This window comes from Strongylocentrotus purpuratus, unplaced genomic scaffold (genome assembly GCF_000002235.5).
Source record: "Strongylocentrotus purpuratus isolate Spur 01 unplaced genomic scaffold, Spur_5.0 spur5_scaffold_8, whole genome shotgun sequence".
Lineage (NCBI taxonomy): Eukaryota > Metazoa > Echinodermata > Echinoidea > Camarodonta > Strongylocentrotidae > Strongylocentrotus > Strongylocentrotus purpuratus.
The window spans coordinates 7,417,863-7,439,864 of NW_022145614.1; the positions used below are offsets into that span (position 1 = coordinate 7,417,863).

Here is a 22,002-nt window from a genome sequence, read left to right on the forward strand (position 1 = left end):
GATAGCTTAAAGGACTCAGATAATTATAACACATATAAATTATGATCTTTGAATAACTAAAAAGTGTTCACTCCGATCAAAATCATAATCTGATGTAATTTGATGGGGATGAGTCCGTTACCTTGGATCGACACCATACGGTCCTTTGGTTAATCTGTTTGGGGCCATTAGAATGTAAACTCTGTGTTAAAGTTCTGTGTTCTGACTCCAAACAGATTTGGTAAACTTCAGGGGCGTGGCTGGGATGTCTGCTTATTGGGCGTGGTCCATATAATTATATGGGTTATTGCAGTGCCTAATTCTTCCTTCTTATTCGCATTGCAAATTTTTTTTCATTTTTCCAGTTTATTTTCTCGGATTGAATTTCTAAAAGTGTTTTCTATTCTCCATCTAAAATCTGCAATACATTAATCATTTTCATATCTATTCTTCTTTGAAAAAAATGAAGCATGAAATTCGTAGTGCAATTGGGCGGCTCTTCTTTTTTTAACGATCGAGCGATGAGATGAGATCATCGAGAGCGAGCAGAGTTCAAAGGTTGACCGGCGCCGTGTACACTTTTCTAGAACGGGAGTTAGTCAGAAAGACTGTAACCAGGCAGAATGGCGGTTTATGAAACTCTCCTCTTGTAAGTTATGACGTATTTTTATTGAACTGATTGTTTTAGATATTGTTTTTAATGATAATCAACTATTCGGTGAACATTTGAATGTTTATGATACTAATTTGTTGAAACCTTTTGTCATTGTAGTCCCACGAGATGAAATCGGTGTATGCTACCTTAAATATGCACTCGTAGGAGCATTATGAATACTTTGGTCTAGTCTAGATCTAGCAAAAATGTTACGTCTAAGACACCATCTATTGATTCTCAAAATTTTCAATCACCACTGTTCGAAAATCGGCACTTTAGTGACAATTGATGACACCTAGATCTAAACAGCAGTAAAATACAATCAATTCAACTCACCGATATTTTTTTTTTTTTAATAATTTTTTAATCAAAAATCTTTTATCAATCCTTGCGAAGCTAAGAGCTGCTTTGTTTTCCTATATCAGCAAAACAAATGGGAGAAAAATACAAATTATTGTTGAAACAATTTTAAATATGACGCTCCAAATTTGTTACAGTAAATCATGACCGTAATAAATCAGTCCTGTAATTTCCAGCCGATTCACAAACTGTAGAAGCCACTAATAGTTTTCCTCTGCCGTGTCCCTTTCGCTTGCAAGCTACATATTCATCTAAACAAAATTGACCAACAAAAACTCAGTAACTATATGGTCCGTTAGTGCCTACAGAATATTTAAGGGCTTTTACCTGTCATGTTGTTATTGTTATTGGAGTGTTTTTCTATCTTCATCTTTCTACAACTCTCTCTCCTACCCTCATTTGCGCACAGACATACCCAGGATGATAAATTCTACATCGAAGCAAGGGATCCTGGAACGAAGGAGGTTCTCGTCATCGATAGACTCAGCCAGGAGATCATTCTTGAAGGTGACAGTAAACCTCTGATGTGATGACTTATTAATTTTCATTCTTCCATTGTCCAACATCCTTCAGTGTGCATCATTGTTCCTGATAATAGTACATTCGCAAAATATGACAGTTTATTGAGATAAGAATTCATCCTACCAAATACTTTTATATCTTTGGCAGTTAATGTGATTTGTGAGAACAAGAAGGCAAATTGTATTAAGAGGATAAAAATAGTATAGGGTACTAGAAAGGTTTCCTAGTGCCAACTCACAACTGGGCCCCGTCTTATAAAGAGTTGTGATTGATGCGTGTTTACAGTTTTCAATCGCAATTAAGTTGCAATTAATCATAGCTTTTTATAAGACCGGCACAATGGCACAATTTATGGCAAAATAAACTGTATATTGATCATTGTCTTTGTTTTTGTCTTTTTTAGAAAATGGCCTTGGCATTCCACCAGGAGCAAGTAAGCCCATATGTGGTATTATGGGCATTATCAAACTGCTGAGAGGTAAGTAATCCGATTACTTTCAGCTCCCCCCCCCTATTTAATATCTATTCCACTTCTTTTCAATTACTTTCCCAGATTCAATTTAGAACCATTTAAGAATATTTACAGGTTCATCTTTTATTCATGTGAAAATCTTTGTCATGAAAGTTGTTAAGCTTTCGTCCAAAGCTAGGTGACATTTTATTGAATAAAATGAGTCAGGTCTGCATATTATTATTCAAATAGTCCATCAAAGTATCAATACTCTTAATGCTATTTACAATGCAATCATCCCTTTTTTCTGTAGGGTCATATCTGGTGGTAATAACCAAGAAAACAAAGGTAGGAGAGATCAATGGCCAACTCATCTGGAAGGTGGCTGGAACTGAGACTATACCCTACAAAAGAACTGATCTGCATCTCACTGAGGAACAGGTAAAGACTGCTCAATGAAAGACTAAGAAGTGGAAAGTTTCCTTGTAATACACTAGTAAAAAAAAACCTGATTACATGGTGCCTAGTGCGAATTGAAAACTGGAACTAATGATTGTGTGTATCTAATGCCTGTAAGGTTTACTCAATAGTTACACTATGTATAGTATTTCAAAGAAATAAAAGCCGACAAAAGAGCTGATGAGTCCCAGAAATAAACCTAAGCTCTATAAGCTTAAATGCTCCTTGACTGTTCGATCTGCATGCTCCAGTCATTTTCAAGAAAATGTCCAGAAATTTTCCATGCAAGTGATGGCTTTTTATCGTCCTTGTGAATATCTGTTGAGGAGACACCCCACTTCTTGTTGGCTATCCAATGGGAAATGCGTTTATAAACTAAATTGGCAGATATGCTATATTTTATCATGCTCTTTTTGTCCCTGCTAGGACCGTGAACTCTCATCTATGATCTGCGAATCATGCTAAAATGATCAGTTTCAACTTAAAGCCCCACTGTACTACTTGTAGCTACTTGCTTCCTCTATGTAGAAAACTTCCCCAATCGGTGCCTCTTGGTCCCCATGATCCTCTTTTTCTTATGTTAATTGAGAGCTGAGTTGAAGAGATACCCACCTGACAGTGACCTCGCTGGGTGGTCTAATCACTTCTGGCTGAACTAGTACAGATGGCCTTTAACTTATTTTGCATTTGTTCTTTTAACAGAAAGAAGACAACAAGGTGTATGAATCCATGGTTCAATATGCTTTGGAGAACAACACTTACTATTTCTCAACGACCTTTGACCTCACGCATTCACTACAAAGGTTATATAACACCAGTCCAGAGTTCTTACAGATGCCTCTATTTGAGAGGGTGAGTATGTCACATATCAAGTAAGAGTTACTCATGAGTCATGATTTGGTTATTTTAATTTAAAGAATCAAATATCATGATGTAAGAGGAATTATCTGTTTTTCCATTTATGGCAAGATAATTAAAGTCCACGTTGAACATTTGATGCTAAACTAATGTCATGTTGATTGAATGATAATAGAATTGCAACAATGTCACATCAAGAGGGTAAATTTACCTTAAATCATATTTTAGAGTGGAATTCAATCTAATTTGATTGCAAGGGTTATCTTCAAATGGCATACTAATTGATATATGTTATTAATGCTATATGTTATTAATGCTATAGATTTCTGTTGAGGCCCATGTATATTCATTCAATTAAATCACTGGCCAATTAACCCTTACTGTACTGGGCTATTTTGAGCACCCTCTGACTGGGGGGGGGGGGGGGGGGGGGCCTGGGAGGCCCCCCCCCCTATGATCTCGGCCGTCGAATGTCCGATGAACACGAAAATTTGCATATTTGTAGATATTTACGTAAGGAACAAGATGGTATAATTAGTTTTTTCCTAATATGCAAATTTTTCTCATTATAGCCTAATTAATTATGCAAAATGCTAATTTTATGCATTTTACAGAAAACTCTGCATATTTGTCCGTAGACTTGTGAAGAATCTTGAAAATGTATTGAATAAATGTTTCCTTCATCTCAAATTCATGAGGTTTCATTATTTTTATGATATTTGAAAATGCATAGGTTAATTTGCATAAATTATGAATACGCAAATTACGCATTCATGAATATCAAATCTGGAACTATATTTAGGGAACTAGAATCATTACAAGAATTGTCAGACTCCACTTTTTGAATGTTGAAACTCATTATTCATATGAAACTTCTTTTCTAACACAAAATAGTTATTTGATGTAATTAATAACGATAATTTATGCAAATTTGATGCGATTTTCAACTATTTATTTTCTTATGTATTATATTGTTTTTTATTTCTTATTATATCTATTGTTTTATTTCTAATGTATTCTTTTGTTCTGGAATACATCAAGTTACTCTGAGAAACATATAAAAGCAATTTGATATCAATTCATATCTTCAAATTTCTGCTTGTACATGAATATATGCAATTATAGCACTTTTTTGATGACATGCGCATACTAATTGTTATGTAACACCTTACACGTATATCCAATTTTGACGAAAATGGTATCAAAATGTGCGAGACTTGAGGGAAAAAAGTCATGAAACGACAATTCAAAATTCCAAGCGGTTGCGGCGCGATCTCTGAAAATGTTGAGGGGGGGGGCCTCCCAGGCCCCCCCCCCCCAGTACAGTAAGGGTTAAATCACAATATAAAGATGATGTTTCAATAATGATTTCAGATATGTAGCAAGGCATTTTTGTGTATATTTCATTTAGATGTGTGTGTTATCAAGTAATTTTTGTTTGTTTTCTAGGCTGATCAGAGGTATGTTTGGAATGGCCACATGCTTAGAGAGTTCACAGCACAACCTGAGGTAGGTTTAGTACAAAGTTTAGTGGATCTTCTCATCTTGTTCTGCTTGAATGTTGTGATTGAATTAATGTACATATTGTTTTATTATTAGTGTTATTAATATTGTTGTTGTTGGTGCTGTTATTATTATTATCATTATCATTTATTAGGCGAAGACAAAATCAAGTAAACAGTGAATACAAAACAACAGAATGGTTTGTAGGGAGTCACATGGATGCCGGGAAAAGGAGAAGATTAACTAAATATAAGTCTTTTGGGTTACAAGTTTATAACCCATTTTGTACGATTTAGACCACTCCTTGCTTTTCAAGTATAATTAGTACTTCCTTTCATTGTAAATCTACCCCCTAGCTCTTCTTTGGTCCATTTGCATCTCTTCTGCAGATATAAGCAAAAAATGGTTTGATTAGATATTGTGTGATTTTTATCATCGTCTGTGGTCAAAATTAGATTGCATTCAGAGACCGATCCTAAATCTTTTGGGGTTGAAAATTTCTCTAGGAATTTCCTAGCTAGTGAGATAACACTTGTTTAAGCTTTAACCTAAACTTTTGAGAAGCATTTGTGTTTTTGTATTCTATTCTAAATTGCAAGTATTGTGTAATTTACTTCATATTTTTGTTTTTATATTTTAGCTGGGCAAGTTCATTCTTCCTGTCATGGTAGGCTGTATCCTTTGATAATCATCTCAACTGGTTGAAACAATGAATGACTAACACAATCCACATACAACTTGATAACTAAGACAAGACCACTTAAATTTAATGGTCTACTGCAAGGGTTATTATTAATCTGCCAGGCAGAATACTGAAGTTTTGTTAGCTTAATTGTCTTGCTACCACAAACCCTGTTTGCTTTACATGTGGTATTCAAAACCTGTCCACAATGACCATATTTTTTGTTTTCCTTGAACTTTGTTTCTTTTAAGAAGGTGTATTAACCAAACCTGTCCTTAAAGACCACCTGTCTATAAAGACTGCTGATCCTGTCTCCCCGGAGCACTACACAGGGCTCTCTTTTGATACATAGTTCTGTTCAGTTCTGTCTTTTTTTTAAATTCTAAATAAAAGCAACATACATAAAATATAGAAACAATAGAAAAGCAATACAAAGACAATACAAAGCAATTCTCTCAGTATTGAAGTGTCAACAAAAAATGAAACCTGCTTAGTGACCACCTGTCTTCAAAGACCACATTTTTTGTTTTCCTTGAATACGGTTTCTCATTGAAACATTTACTAAAGGAACCTGTACATAAAGACCACTTTTCTTGTCCCCTTAGGTGGTCTTTATAGACAGGTTTCACTGTATAAACATTAGAAAAACAATACAAAACAATTACATGAAACAGATTATGACAATGAGCTGAAAGGTCAACACAAAATGGCAAATAGCCTTAAAGTATGTTGACCCAAAGTTGAACTCCTTAACTCCTTGGTTGCCGCATCCAGTCATCTCGATACGGATAGGCATCCTCAACACCAAGAGGTTTGACTACATCCTCATCTCAAGACGAAGCTGCCTGAGAGCAGGGACGCGGTTCTACATGAGAGGATTGGATGAGCAGGGACAAGCGGCTAACTTTGTAGAGACAGAACAGATTGTGCAATTCAACGGCAGCAGGGCTTCATTTGTCCAGGTAAGCATAAATGAGCTGTAGGAATTTCCTTTCATATGTTAAAGGCCCACTGTACTACTTGTAGCTACTTGCTCCCTCTATATAGAAAACAATGCCTAATTGGTGACCATTGGTCCCCCATGATACTCTTTTTCTTATGTTAATTGAGAGCTGAGTTTATGAGATCACCTGTCAGTGACCCCTAATCCCTCCTAGCCAAACTAGTACAGATGGCCTTTAAAGCCTATGAGGAATGAAAATTATTGGTACTTATTAAAGTGTTTGTTTTATCATTAATTTTATAAACAATTTGAAATGTAGTGTGCTCATGTAACTGTATTGCATTGTGGTGAGAGAATTGTCATGACCTCCACTGGTATTGCTCAATATTTTCACTGAGATGCTGCTAAATGTGTGTTTATTATATTTTCCCGATTAAGGGTAACATTCAGTCTTGGGGTGGGTATAAAAATGAGAGAATTTGTTAAATCATACTTTGTCACAGTTTATACTTTATCAGTGGAGGAAAGTCACTTGTCCAATTCCAATTGTAAAGATTCAATAATTCTTCTAAGGTAAAACAAATTAGACAAGTTAAATTGTCTGCCTTGACACTATTATGTTTTGGTACATTTATATACGATGTTCAATCATTTGCAGATATTACTTTACAGTTCCTATAATGTGTTCAATTTCTTTTATTCTTTTTCAGACACGAGGTTCCATTCCATTATTTTGGTCGCAGAGACCGAACCTGAAATACAAACCAGTTCCACATATCAGTGAATCACAGAGTCACGTGAGTAACAGCTAGGACTGCACAATCATGGAGAAAGGAAAGAAGGAGTAGAAATTGTTGCGGGTTCTCTTTTTGTTTAGAATAAAGGGTGCTTTTTGTATGGAAGATAGACGGGAGGGAGAGGGAGAGGGGGAGAGAGAGAGAGAGAGAGAGAGAAAGAGATGCCAAAATGAGTTAGATCATACCTCCTTTCTCAAACAATAGCCCCTCTTAAAAACGCAAATTTCTTTTTTCTCACACACAGTAACATTAATACAAATTGAGCATTGTCTAGTGATTTTTTGTATAGCGGACTCTTTTGACATTTTGTAGCAGACACATTATCATAGACTCTCATAATAATAATAATAGGCATTTCTATAGCGCCGTCTATCTAGAAATTCTATTCTGAGGCGCATTTATTATTACCCCGGCTGTAGCCTAGCTGCCATTACAACACTCCAGAATTTCAAGGAACTAATTCCTGCCAGGTACCCATTTACATCACCTGGGTTGAGTGTGGCAAATGTAGATCAATGGTCTTGCCAAAGGACATAAGTGCCGCGGTGGGATTTGAACCGCGGACCTTGTGATCGACAGTCTGGTGACGTATCCACTCGACCACGACACCTCTAGCACATTGTAATAGATGACACATAATCTTAATAGAATATTTTGAAGGAAGTGACATGGGCTATGAAGATATTTATTATGATGAACTCATCTTTCTTGATTTTAGCTGGATGCATTCAAGAGGCATTTTGATGATCAGGTGGTGAACTATGGTAATCAAGTCCTCATTAATCTGGTGAGTTCTACCCTTTAGTCACTCATAATTATGCAAATAACATTTACTCTTGAGTGTGTTAGCAGTAAGGAGCTAGCTTTGGAAGCTGATTGTGTGGGTTTGAACTGATGAAATTTAAATGTAGTAATCAAGAGTTGTGTGTTATTTTATTCATAACATATGGATGTTAAGATTCTTGTTATTTGATAAACTATTAATCATAATCAGAATTAAAAGCTATTGACTGACAAATTTGTTAGTAAGTCTAAAAGTGGTAATGCAAATCTTGATGTTGTATCCATATACCTCGCCAATGCGTGCTTCATCATTTGTTGAATATGAGTTCTTCAGAGGCGTATACACATGTGCACTAACATTTTTTGTTAGTCAAAACATAATTCCACTTTGTTCCTATTAACCTAAATTATTGCTTAATACCTCAGGTCCTCTTCATTCCACTTTTTCCTATTCACTCCAGTTGGTCCAATTAACTTTGTTTAATGATATTTTATTCTCCCGACTTCCAGATTGATCACAAAGGAGCAGAGAACAGATTGGAGAAGATGTTTGCCAAGACGGTCTATGAATCAGGCAACCAGATGATGAGGTGATCAAGTATTACATTCACAGATGACGGTTTTCTTCCTTGATTCTATTTTTAGGGAAGAAACAAAATATGTGCTCGAAATGAGAACAAAATAACTTTGTATGTAAATAATCGCTGCAAGATTATGTTGGGATGATCAGAGTATTCAGTGCTTTGTATCTTCAGAAAAGTGCAATGTAAATCAAACTTTTATCAATATTATTACCATTCTTAGAAGAGTTAAAAAATGAGCGAAATTTTTATATTTCAAATTTGGGATATCAGAGTCATTAGGATATTGGGTTCATGCACCGGTCACAACTTTCTTTGTAATATTATCGTTAAAAGCTATTGTATTGTCAGGAAAACATAATCAGGTTAACACAATTTTTATTTTTATTTTTTAAAATTTCAGGTACGAGGCTTTTGATTTCCACCATGAGTGCCGTAAGATGAGATGGGATAGACTCTCTATACTCATGGACAAACTAGCCAAAGATCAACAGCAATTTGGGTGAGTTACATAATTTATTTTCAAGGTCTTGGCCTCCTTTTCATCAACTCAACTTCAATTACAATTCAAATCTTTTATTCAACTTTTATTAAACAAATTACAATAATAATATACAAGATAATGGTTAGGACCAGAGAGCAGAATTCTGCTTGTAATCGGGGCCCTGTAACAAACAAGAACAAGATAATTGAAAAACTAAAAAAAAGTTGCATAATACAAGCATCACATACACACACATTCATAAAGAAGGTATCAAAGAAAGAATAGAAAGAAGAGAAAAATAGGATAGAAAGAAAGGAAAAAGAAGTACCTAGTCAGTCAACGATATCATTCTTCAAAAATACTTTTTTTGTACATCAATTTAAATCTGGTAATTGTAGAAGTGGATCTAAGGCCAACAAATGATATGGAAAGTGGGTGATGTAGATTTTACTTTGAAGAGTGGGTGTTGGGCGATGGAGTTTGAGTTAGCTATTTTCATAAGTGTTTGAAGAGATCTGAGATGTTGGTTTGTCAGGAGACTACAGCATTGCAGTGGTAGATAAAGTACCCTCCCATATGAAACCCAGTGGTCATATATTCTAAGGGTTATTGATGAACACTGATTTGTCATTGATGTTGTTTGCTGTTTGTTCTTTAGGTACTTCTGGATGGATGCCAACAATGAGCTACTCAAACACCAGGTTGGTGTGTTCAGAACAAACTGCATGGACTGCTTAGATAGGACCAATGTTGTACAGAGCATGCTGGCTAGGAGAGCACTTCAAGATCAAATGCAGGTAAGACTCTTGATAAACTCTGTTAATCAGACCATTATATGGTGGTGCGTTTAGCCAGGTCTAAATTATTTACAAGATGTGATCAATATTTTAAACAGTTTTAGATAAAACCAAGGTTTTACAGAATATTATAGGTAACAGCTAGGAAAAATGTTGATCAAACCAGGCTGGCGAGAAGAGCACTTTAAGATTAAGCAGGGTTGGTATTCTGAAAATTGCAATAGCAGAATTTTTAGAGGGGAACTAATGATGCACCAGAAGTTTGTTATTGCACTTTTTATTATTTCATAAAGTTAAAGATGAAATTTTTTTTTTTTAAATACCACATTAGGTAATCAATTTCTGATACAGTTGTTCAGGTGTGAACATTTGGCCTCATTTTCAAAGTGATTTAAATCGATGGAAATTTCTTATAAAACATTTTTCCCATTTGGTCGTCAGTGAATAAAAGATAAAATTACTGATCATTACATTTCAATAATTGAATTTTTCTTTGTTTTGTGTAACTCTCACTTTTTCATTACTTTTTTGTTCAGCAAATGGGAATCTTGAAACAGGGTGAGAATTTGGATGATCATTATACTGCCGCATTTGAATCAACATTTAAGAACAGTAAGTACTTTATTCAAACACCATGCAATATGTTTTATTTTTTATGCAGGATATTGTTCGATTTGTTATTTTAATTTGTAGGGATGGATAAAATCATGTATGCATCTACAGTCAGAATTCTTTTATTATGACTGCATATGAAACTGAATTGAATTGAATTGAATTATATCGGAATGTCTAATGATAAAAATATGCACCCTTTTCATTCTATCCATATGTTTTACTAATCTATGCCTAAATACTTTGGCATACTTTCCATCATTACACTACGATTTATGTGCTGTTTATCTTTCTACATCCGTAAAATGTTTGTATCAAGTTGTATGGAATCTTGTTAGTTAACATTTTATTCTACCTGCTGATTAATTCATTATCAGTCTACTTCAATGTGTTTGAATTCGTCCTTAAATGAGTAATTAGACAAGTCTCGAAGGTTCTACCTAAATAGTAATCTGAAAAGTTATGATCATGCATCCATTGTTTGCTTTCTATTAAACAGCTTGGGCAGATAATGCAGATGCATGCTCCAAGCAATATGCCGGTACAGGAGCTCTCAAGACAGACTTTACAAGGTAAGTTTAACATCCAGTATTGCGTTTAGATGAGATTATTAGGACTGGAGTCATCTTTGCCTTGGATGAACACCCTTAGATCATATGATTACCACTCAAATTGATCAAGATGGAATTGTATAAGTTTGGTTTGTTTTCAAGAAGGAATATACTTTTATCAAGATTAAGATGCTAATTCCAATATTTACTCAAGTGTACTGCCAAAATAATATTAATTGTATCGAGTTGGTACATTTTGCAGAATAAATATATTTTTTGTAGTATTCAGATGTCAATTTCCTCATGGATATACCTTGGTGAACTACCAGAAATCTTTAGTGTATTTGAATGAGACTTTATTGAAAGACAAGTGAGTCAGAGTAGAATATAAAACTTCCCGGTGGTAGGGGACAAATATTGTAATTGTCATTTGGGACAATTTTGATAGGAAGGACTTATTATGGATGAGTTGTGGAAGCTTTCTTGGCTTTAAATCTGGTTGCATGACTGGCTAAGTAAAAGCTGCATGTTTCAAAGCCTTGTTACTGTATTCATTAGTATGTATCCATCTTGTTTTCTTCTGTTTTTTAACTGTTTCCTTATTAAGAACTGGAAAGAGGACGAAATTTGGACTGCTCAAAGACGGCATGAACTCCTTGATCCGTTACTACATGAACAACTTTGTAGATGGTTTCAGACAGGTAAAGCATTTCTACATTATATGATTGACTAGTTCTGTGTAAATTTACTTTGATCATCTTTATAGCTTAGAAGAGCCGAAAGCATATTTTCTGCAGATTTATCATAACCCTAATCAAACTTAAAGGTAGCACAAGTAAGTTGCTATTAAATAGTGATAATGTTGTTTCTTGCATTTTATGTTATAGAAAAATATATACATGACATACTATTATGTACTGAAAATTTGTTATAATCTAAAAGGTACTCATATATTTGTTTTTAAAGTAACTTTATATCATGAGAAATTTGTGATTGACATGCGTTTTCATACATTTGCCACTCTCCATCCAGGTGAAGTAAAGCTTAGGGGCCTTATCATGGCAGCTCAGCTAAAGCCTGGGTAATATCATATTAGGGGGAACAGTATTCATACTTACAAGACTTTGCTGTGTGACATGACATATTATATGACAGGTTCAAGAATGTTGCCAATGGCAAACTTGTATTCAAGTCACATGTTTATGCCTTATTTTTGTCCATCGCGCCCAGCTATGCAAGATCAAGATTGAGATCAAGGTTAAAGAGCCAGGTTAAGGTATCATCTGACACAAGATACAGGTCATTGATGCTTCCTGGAAACTATATTAGTCGTATGTGCTCTAATGATATTGCAAAAGAAGAAGAAAAAAAAAACCCCAAAGTTCTTGGAATTATTTAAAGCAATCCTCTTCTCCCTTTTTTTCAGGATTCTACTGACCTGTTGCTAGGCAACTATGTTGTAGAGGAAGGTGAAGGTGTGACACGACCGTCTCCCATACGCAAGAGCAAGGATGCCAAGTTCATGCTGGTGAGTGATTATTAGGGATTCTTATTGAAGACAAAGAAAGAATATTAAATATATTGACTGAGAGTGAAGGGAATTTTTAACTGAAAACACTTGCAATGGAGCAATGTTCATCTAGCTTTTTGCCAGGTTAGAAAGAATTCAAACTTTAATTCATTCTTGTTTTAAAGCGACCTATAAGTATTTGGCCTCTACATGTAGAAATGAATGCTATATATGTTTTTTAAATGGAATTCAGAGAATTTCATTAACATATTTGATTTTTTATAGTCAAACTCAAGAGGCTTACAACTTCTTCTTTTTTGCTCCAAAAGCTAAAATTAACTTCATACAGATATTAGTATAAAAGCAGGGTCATGCACAATTTTAATGTCAATATTACTTTGATATCATAAAATATCATTAGGAAATATGCAAGTATTAGTACGAAGAGACATTGCCATAAAATGAATTACAAGTGCACATGTTGATGGCAGCAATCTAATTTTGTTTACAGTTACCAGCCATCGCCATGGTAGCATTCTCCATGCTTCTCATTAGCATGCTTATTCCAGCTGGTAAGTCAATTCAATTCTTTTTATACATCCAAATTCATTAGAGTACATTTGGTCACACATGGTACAAATACGCAATATATGTATGAGAAACTATATCGTTGTGTTTATAATCATAGAACCATCAAAATAAAAGGTAGACAAAATAGAAATATTTTTATATTCTAGTATTACACATTGAAAATGATGCAAACGGATATAACATCAGTGTGAAGGAAGGAAGGAAGGAAAACCAGGCTAAGCCCACATGCTCCTCACTCCATTTGGTTGTACAAACAACGGAGTATGGAACATATGAGCCCAACTATCGACCTGTCCGACATTTCAATGAGCGCATTCTCCTTCCTGACCATTTATATACATTTATCAGTATCTAGTGAGAAGAAATTAATACACTAATATGATCTTGAGTTTTCCTGCTATGGCATTCTTGCATTCATTTGGAGTGCTTCATGTTGCTAGTTTACAAAACAAATACAAGCTTTACAGTTGTGAAAAACATATTTTGGGAAATATATCACAAGTTAATTTTCCAATAGTAGTAACTATTTATTATGATTTTTTTGTAAAGTATTCATGTTGTTGGAAATTACAATTATTAAATGTTATGGAGAGCAGACAATTCCATGCTCTGCTGTTCAGGCGCGAGGCCTGCTTTGAACACTCCAATTTTTTCAAATTATGGCTCCAAATAAAGTATGTTTGTTAAATGTTGATAATTATGGTAAGTTCCCTGCTGAATTGTGTATTTTCATTTGCCAATTCATCTTTGAAATGATACTTAGAAAACAATTATGAACAGTTAATTTGATAAATTGCTGTTTTTCTTTCTATTCTTACAGCCGAGCTTCATTTACAGATTGCATACATCCTGTTCTGGTTAGCTGCTACTGTCATCTGTGTTGGTTTGATGGGGGTGTTTGGTATTGAGTTTATAGATCAACCCAAGCTCTCTCAAGCAAAAGTCAAGAGTGATTAAATAACTCATTAGTACCCCTCTCTGTGTCTGTCTGTCTCTCTCTCTCTCTTGCTCTCTTTGTCTCTGTCTCTCACAATCCTCTGTTGCTCTTTTCTTAATATTATTTTTCCTATCCATCCCTCTTTCTCCTGTGCTGCTCTTTTTTCCTCCCTTCCTCGTATGTTGCTTTCTCCTCTGTCTCTCTTTCATTTGTCACTTGCTCTCTCTTGTCCCCCCCCCCCCCCCCCCCCCCCCCCCCCCCCCCCCTCCCCCCCTCTCCCCCTTCCCCCCCTCTCCCCCCCTCTCTCCCCCTTCCCCCTCTCTCTCTCTCTCTCTCTTTCTCTCTCTTCCCCTCCCCCCACCACATGGGGTTAAACATTAATGACCAAATAGTAACTGCCTATAATACATCAAAACAATTCACTGTCCTTTGAAAAACATCTAACAAGTCTCTCATTTCGGAACATACTTTAAGTATGTGCATTTTCTTGCATTTATTCCAACAAAGTTAGTCGTTCCCCACTGTTCATGCACCATAAAGTCACAATGGTAAAATTAATTAAATACTTGAAGGAGGTACCTGTGTCAATGGTGAAACTTGTTGAGGCTAAACATCATACAAATATCAGGCCTGATAAAAACCCGATTTAAATCGGTTTCCCGATTTTTTTTATTTTTCCCGATTTTTTCCCGATTTTTTTTTTCTTCCCGATTTAAAAAAAAAAAAAAAAAAAAAAAAAAGATTTTTTTTTTTTTTTTTTTTTTTTTTTTTTTTTTACCAGATTTTTTTTTTCTTCCCTTTTTTATCCTGATTTTCCTGATTCCCCCCTTATTTTCTCTATTCTTCCCTATTTTGCCCTATTTTTTTCTCCCAATTTTCTTACTCGAAAGGGGGGAATGTTGTTAGATGCCGTTTTTTCCCCGCGAATCGCCTTTTTTTTTTTTTTACTCAAGGGGGGCGTGGTTGAGGGGAAAACAAAAAACCTATTTTTTTTTTAGTGCTCACTATCACCCCTGAAATATATGTTGGAAAGTTGCCTTAACATTTAGCTATAGGATATTTATTAGGTATGTGTGAGGAAAGAAAACAAATCATGGATCTACAATGGAGAATTATTTGATGGTACTTTGTAAGCGCTACTACAAGACAATTCTCTTTGTGCGGCTGTACCAATGCTTTTTTAAAAATTACATGTATGCAAGCATTGATATGAATTTGCTGTGCATAGCAATCAGGAATGCTTGGTATAACTTTTGTCTGTAACAGTGCTGGGTTATAGTAATAAGTATGGTATTCTTGTACATGATGTAAAATCTTATTGTTAGGGTAAAATGGAGATGTATTATTTGGTTTGGAACAAGTTTCCCTCGTACAATATCTATCAAGGAATCGGCAAGAAAATTATATTTCTGCATTTCGTATTATCACTCTACCCATATGAGACTTTGACAAGCTGAGACATGTCACAAAATGAAAACTGTGAAATGTTGTCAATTTGAAAAGGAAAGAGGTAGAGATTGATCGAAGATCTTGTTTGTGATGTATCGTCATAAGGTGAACCTTACATTTAATAGAATCTACTCTGTGTTGCGTTACCAAAGAAAACTAATCAATTCATTCCCCTGCCATCTTTAGTATGCATTAATCAATATTGGCCTCATCCTCTAGTTTTCCTTTATAGTTACTACATAGTGAACATGATATTATCTGTTGTAACAATCAGGGAATTATTTGCATTATTTCAATTTTTGTACCTGTAAGCATTCCGGTGTCAAGACACTAACTATCAATGTATGGTGGAAGCTTCACAACTTCAATATCTAGCTGTATAGATCATTCTTATGCTCTATTGATATATTTAGTCTTCATATTTTTAGCTGAGGATATACATAATTATTCACTTCTCAAAGCATGAGAATGTGTTTTACATGAAATTGAATTTAGCCAAAAGCTGTTGATTATTGCCATTGTGTGTCATATATTCTTATCAGCCAGAAATTAATTATTTCATGTGATTTCAAGTGATTACATTCGATAGTAGTTCACCCTCATTTATCATTACAGATTATCATTATATGCCCACTTTATTGTCATGTTTTCCTATCAATATCGTACACTCCATATACTCTTTGCAGTACGCATTTCACCTCCGTATTCTGCGCAGGAAAATTATTCTCATATATGCCCCCGTAGAGGTATGTATAATGATTTGCTCTGAAGGAATAGAAATATCATCTTTTGATTGTATATATGTATATCATTGGATATCCTCTGTATATACTGGTTTCTTCATATGAATTTTTTTTTTTTATAACCAACACTAGTCTAGTTGTTGGGCATAAAAAGATGTACAATAAGAAGGAAAACAATGCTAAAAGAGATGTACAACCAATATCAGAACATGACCGTGCAAGTACATTATAATACGAAAATATTTTGTATAGGTCCATAAAATCATGTAACAAAATTCAAATTAAGAAGCAATTTATTTGTGTGCTTTAGTCTTGTAATTAGACAATTCCCTCATTCGTTGTTGGTTGAAAACCATTAGTATTATATATTTTTTTTAATGTGTGTTCATTACATCTCGGTGATGTATATTTGAGGTGAAATTTGGTATTCTGGAGATAACCTTTAATTCAAGTAAGAAACAGGCAACTTACCTATGTTGATTGTCGTGTAAAGTAATGAAAACTGGTATTTTATTATGCATACCATCCTTATACTTGTACATGTACCGTTACTGAATATCATTGTAAATACAGGCCCTTACACACTGATATTATGTCACCATCACCTATCAGAAATTATTAACACCTTATCTGTTTGTTTTAGGTCGGTATTTAACTTCAACAATTTGCATTCAGATTACAAAACAAGATTTATTTTGACTAAGAATTGGACAGGGAGATTATTTAGCATTGAATGGCCTTATTATTGAAATGACTTGAGTGGTCGTAAATTTGTCTGTAAAATAGTTTCTTGCCTATGTTTATCTTGTGGTGTACAAGAATTGATGCTCTTTTCAATCAAATATTATGTTATGGAACGTAATTGACTTTTCAGGGTTACCCATACAATTACTATGCCATGAACCAGTTTGTGTAATTGTAACTTTTAAATACATATTTCAAGTTCTGGTAAAATGATTGTTACTGTTCTTTAGATTTAATATAAGAAACACTTTTGCCGTAGCTAAAGGGAATTGTAGAGAGTTACTTCATCATTGCCCAAAATTGTAGATATAGGATTGAAATGATAGATATATATTCTGTTTTATGTGAAGATATTGACCTTTATGATAATTTATTAGTCAAGATGTATTAATCCTTTGCTTGTATTATTTTTTAGCATCCTTAATCTTTGATACATATTGCTAATATTTAAATGGGAATTCATTATTTTCAACGTACTTGTATTTATGTTTGGTAGATAGTCACATATCTATTGGTTTGTGTAAATTTAATCTTTATTGTATGCCATGCACTTGTATCTTATTGTCACTGCTCTTCCACAGGTTATTCATGTCTTGCTAAACAAGGAACCGAAACTCTACATTTTGACAGTCTGTTCATTTTTTTCTATTGATATGTGATGTGCTTTGTGTAGCTATTTTATTGAAAACTTCATTGAATTAATTATGTGTATGAATTCATTAAAAGCAGCATATGTAATTGATCCAACAACCAAAAAAAATTGTATCTGCCGTTCTTCTGTTAAATTTGTTGATAGTGTGAGTGTATTGGTAATCATTGAGTAATGAAGCACTGTATTACAGGTTTCAATTTGGAGTAAAGAGGTTTTTTTCATCCAATATAGCACATAAAGTAGAAGAATGATTTGTGCTTTCACAGTTATCTGTGTATACTATAAACAATTGAACATTATGGGTAGCTCTGCAAGCACAGATGTAGAATGTCTCGCGACAATTACCTAGATATGTTACGATCAAGATACAGCTCACTGAAAATAAAAGATTTTTTCATATTTTTTAAACACCTCCAAAAGTTTTGGTGACTTCCTCAAACATAATACTGAAGACAAAAAAAAATAAATACATATGTTATCGAGTTATGAACAATAGTTGAATTATTATGAAATAGGCCCCATACAGAATAACACCATAGGACCGAGGTGCAATATGACTGGAACTGTGAGAGTTTAAGGTTAGTACTCTGCCTTTTTCTCCCCTAAGTCAAGATACTTATCATAAAATGGAATATGTAGAAGAAAAAAACAATCCGAAAACATCGTTTTGGGTTTTGAGATGAGCCGTGTAACATCTTATCTGAACAAGCTTTACCATTCCATTGACAAATATTCCTATAGTCACCATAAGTTTGAATAACATCTTTACGTGCAAACAGGGACTCAGCTAAGTAAATGGGTCCACGTGAACGTGTAGGTGCCGGTTCCACAGATGGAACGTCTTGTTCTTCATAGTCCTATGATACCAAAGGATCATCAATGGGTTGGCGTCGCGTCCGATGTACTTGCGACTCACCGCATCGCACGCGTTTGCAAGATGACAGAATGTGGCGCGTGCGGAGACCTCACACGTGCGTACGATGTCTGTGACGTCACCAAACTTGACGAGTTCCGAATAGATTGTTTCAAGGGAATAACCGGGGTCCCGCTTCTTTACGTGCCACCTTTTTCAAAATGATACGAACGATAAATCATGAGGGTTATAGAATAATAAATGAAATCTCAGATGAGATCAAGTCTGAAATAAGTAACCCAAACAACGTCTACTGTTAGTCCTAACCGATGACGTAACATGGATTGAATTCAATGAGGGGGCACTGACTGTAAAAAAAAAAAAAAAAAAAAAAAGAATAAAGAAAGCAAGATAGATAGATTTTTTTTAAAGGAGAGCACGGCTGTCTAATTAAATAAGTGGGGTTAGAACAACATAACGAGGGAAGATTGGAATGGAATTGTATTACGTTTTTATATTCCTCATTTCTCTTCTCTTTTCCCACTCCAAACTTTACGCTTTCTTGCCCTTTTTGTCGTGGGTGGGGGGGGGGGGGGGGCTACATTTCATAACCTTTATGATTGGTAACGATAACTAATCTTTGACCCGATTCAATTAAAAGTGGACACCACGTCAAGAGAACACATTTAATCTGAAAGTAGTTGTTAACACATGTACATGTACGTCTACTGTAGATGTAGACATACTATTTCAAATAAGTTTTGGTGAGGATGGCATACTTATGACGATGGCGGAGATGATAACGATGATGATAATGACGGTGATGATAATGATAATATCCATGACGGCGAGGATGACATGGTTATGATGAGAATAAAGGCTCTCTTTGCATGGTGTAGGTCTATTGTATTAAAGCCTAATATGATTGTACAAGTCAAGGATATAATAGTTGCAAGAAAGAATAGGGAGAATGAGAAAGAGGGACTGAAGGGAGGGAGAAAGGAGAGAGAGAGAGAGAGAGAGATAGTGGATCAAACCGTGAAGAGGAGATCGAGCCCTTACTATAATCAATCGATGTTCCCTTTAATTTCATCTATACTTTACACGTGCCCTATGCTCCTCCCCCATTACATGATGAATGCACCAGTGACATGTTACTGTATTTGGACACATCATGAAAATGCGATAATAAAACTACATGTATATGAAGCGACGGAGGCCCATATATGCCACGGTGACGTTGACTCACATGACGATGACGGTTGATAATGGAGCTTGTATCTTCGAGTTCTTATCGGCATCCTTCTGGATGGTCTGCATGAGAGCGTCGGGTTGATAAGGTAAACGAACCGCTTGTCGAGCGGGGAGGCAGGCATCGATGCGGTGATCGCAGAATGGACGAGTAGCAGCTTGAAGCCGATGTTCATGGTGTGTCTTGTTGTCGAGGCGACATCGACAGCATTGCGTAGTGGACGTTTTGGCTTCATTAGCTGGAATTAAAATTCGTGAATTAGAAGAATTATTAAAAAAAGGGAACGGTGCAAATATAGGTCTCCTTTTCAAGAAAGTTTGTTTATTGCATTCGTTCATTCGTTCGTTCCTTTCTTTTTCATTCATTCATTCAGTTAGTCATACGGTATTGTTAACATCAAATCAAACATACATGTATGATACGAGACGGCCCTCCGAAGAATGAAATTGAATGTACAGGGGATAACATAAATAAACGTTCATTTTCAAAGAAATTTAAATATTGTCAAGAAAGTTGATCCTCTTCGACGCACTAACTTGGGAGGAGTGGATCGAAGAAATGATTCCACGAAGCACTATCAGTACATCAACATTTAAGAGAATGTTCTTCAAGAAACTAGACTTAAAAACTTAGAAACTTAAGAAACTAGACTATCTTTGTTTTATAACGATGATGATTGAAACAACAATGGACACTTTATCTGAAATCATTTTGATTTTAACATATTGAAACAGAATATCTTTTTCTTATTTACTTTGAAACTCAGTAACTAATTAAAGTTTAAACGCAAGATCAATGTCATACCGTTCTGGCATGCAACTTGTGACGGGCCTGGTGTAGATCCATCTCTCTTACACCAAGGACAACCCAACATCTGTTTAGAACCTTCATAAAGTCGCTTAAAAACTCGCTGTTGCTCTAGTCCTACCAAGTGATGACGTGGAATATGTATCGAAGGATGCCAATGTTTTTCGGCATCTGAGGGTAAACCTTTCTTGGCGGGAGTTCGGACAATTACGGCATCCTCCATGAATTTGAAAGTTTTATTCTCCATTTTCGTTTTGCAAAGGCTGTCTGAGCCCTTATATTTTTTTGGAGATATCATGTTTTTGTTAATGCTTTATACCATCTTTCGAATTATTAGTGTTACGACAAGCTCCCAAAGATGGAAAGATGGTCACCATTGAATATCACATAGTCTATTACTGGGTATTTTGTTTTGTAATGCATGCAAGCTAATGTAACTAAGCAATTGTACACGGAGGTGGAATGGATGTCATTGTGACGTCATAGAGGTAATTTTGGGACTTGATGCTCGCGCGCGCACACAGGGTGTGCGCGTACAATGCGCCTGTGATATGACGTCACAATGTCAGACACGCAGTTTTGTTGACGAAAAAAGTTTGTTGAACTCACTGACCTAGTTCTGAATCAAAGTTCAAAGAGTCACGAACTACTGCACATCACACTATTATACAGTGGGTCCCAGAAAAAAACGAAACCGATAATTATCGATGTTTTTATCATAACTTAAAGTAATGCTTGCATTTCCATAGTTTTTTCAAACGAATTCATTTTCATAAGCTTCCTGGTTCTGTCTTGATCCTGGTCCTCGAGAGGGATATATAGATGCCTCCCGTAGCAACAAACAGAATTGACAAAAGACTTGACTCCGTTTCGTTGACGATCAGCCATAATCGAAAGACTTCATGCATGGCTGATTATCAACGAAACAGAGTTAAGTCTTTTGTCAATTCTATTTGTTGCTATGGCAGGTAGCCAGTGAAAACGAATTCGCTTGATAAAATTATGGAAATGCCAACATTAGTTTGAACAGAAGAACTTCGTTATTCCTAGCTCTTTTTTCCTGATTGAAGTTCAAGTGTCATATGGAAGGGCAGGAAATCGTCCGCCAAATTACTTTTTGGTACCCTTTCATCAAATTGATTTTAATCACTCATACGTGAAATATGCATCATACAAGTTGCATCAGACGAATGAGGAGGATCTAAGCTTTACAAGTATGTGTCATTTATTAATTATAATTGTGATTAAGTTATGATAAAACAGGGATAATTTTCGGTTTCGTTTTTTCATATCACGATCGATCGATCGATAGTAGGGTCATTCTCACTAGTAAACATCGCGACGAAAATACTCGCTATATTTCACCTCACAATTCACACCGACTTCCAAACACCGCGGATTGGCCATATTGACAGATAAGACTTATAACTTGGTATTCTATCCTCCT

At 35.2% G+C, this 22,002-nt stretch overlaps 1 protein-coding gene across 1 annotated transcript; it reads left to right on the plus strand.

Moving 5' to 3' along the window:
• Nucleotides 1-520: 520 nt before the first annotated feature.
• On the plus strand, nt 521-14,214 carry LOC100892512 (phosphatidylinositide phosphatase SAC1-B). Its single transcript, XM_030975865.1, has 19 exons — nt 521-628; nt 1,404-1,501; nt 1,920-1,994; nt 2,281-2,408; nt 3,129-3,278; nt 4,734-4,793; nt 5,428-5,461; nt 6,244-6,431; nt 7,123-7,209; nt 7,928-7,996; nt 8,503-8,582; nt 8,977-9,075; nt 9,716-9,854; nt 10,391-10,466; nt 10,966-11,038; nt 11,625-11,718; nt 12,444-12,545; nt 13,039-13,099; nt 13,939-14,214. The coding sequence occupies exons 1-19, from the start codon at nt 603-605 to the stop codon at nt 14,073-14,075; spliced, it is 1,776 nt and encodes a 591-aa protein (XP_030831725.1). The 5' UTR covers nt 521-602; the 3' UTR covers nt 14,076-14,214.
• The last annotated feature ends 7,788 nt before the right edge of the window (nt 14,215-22,002 follow it).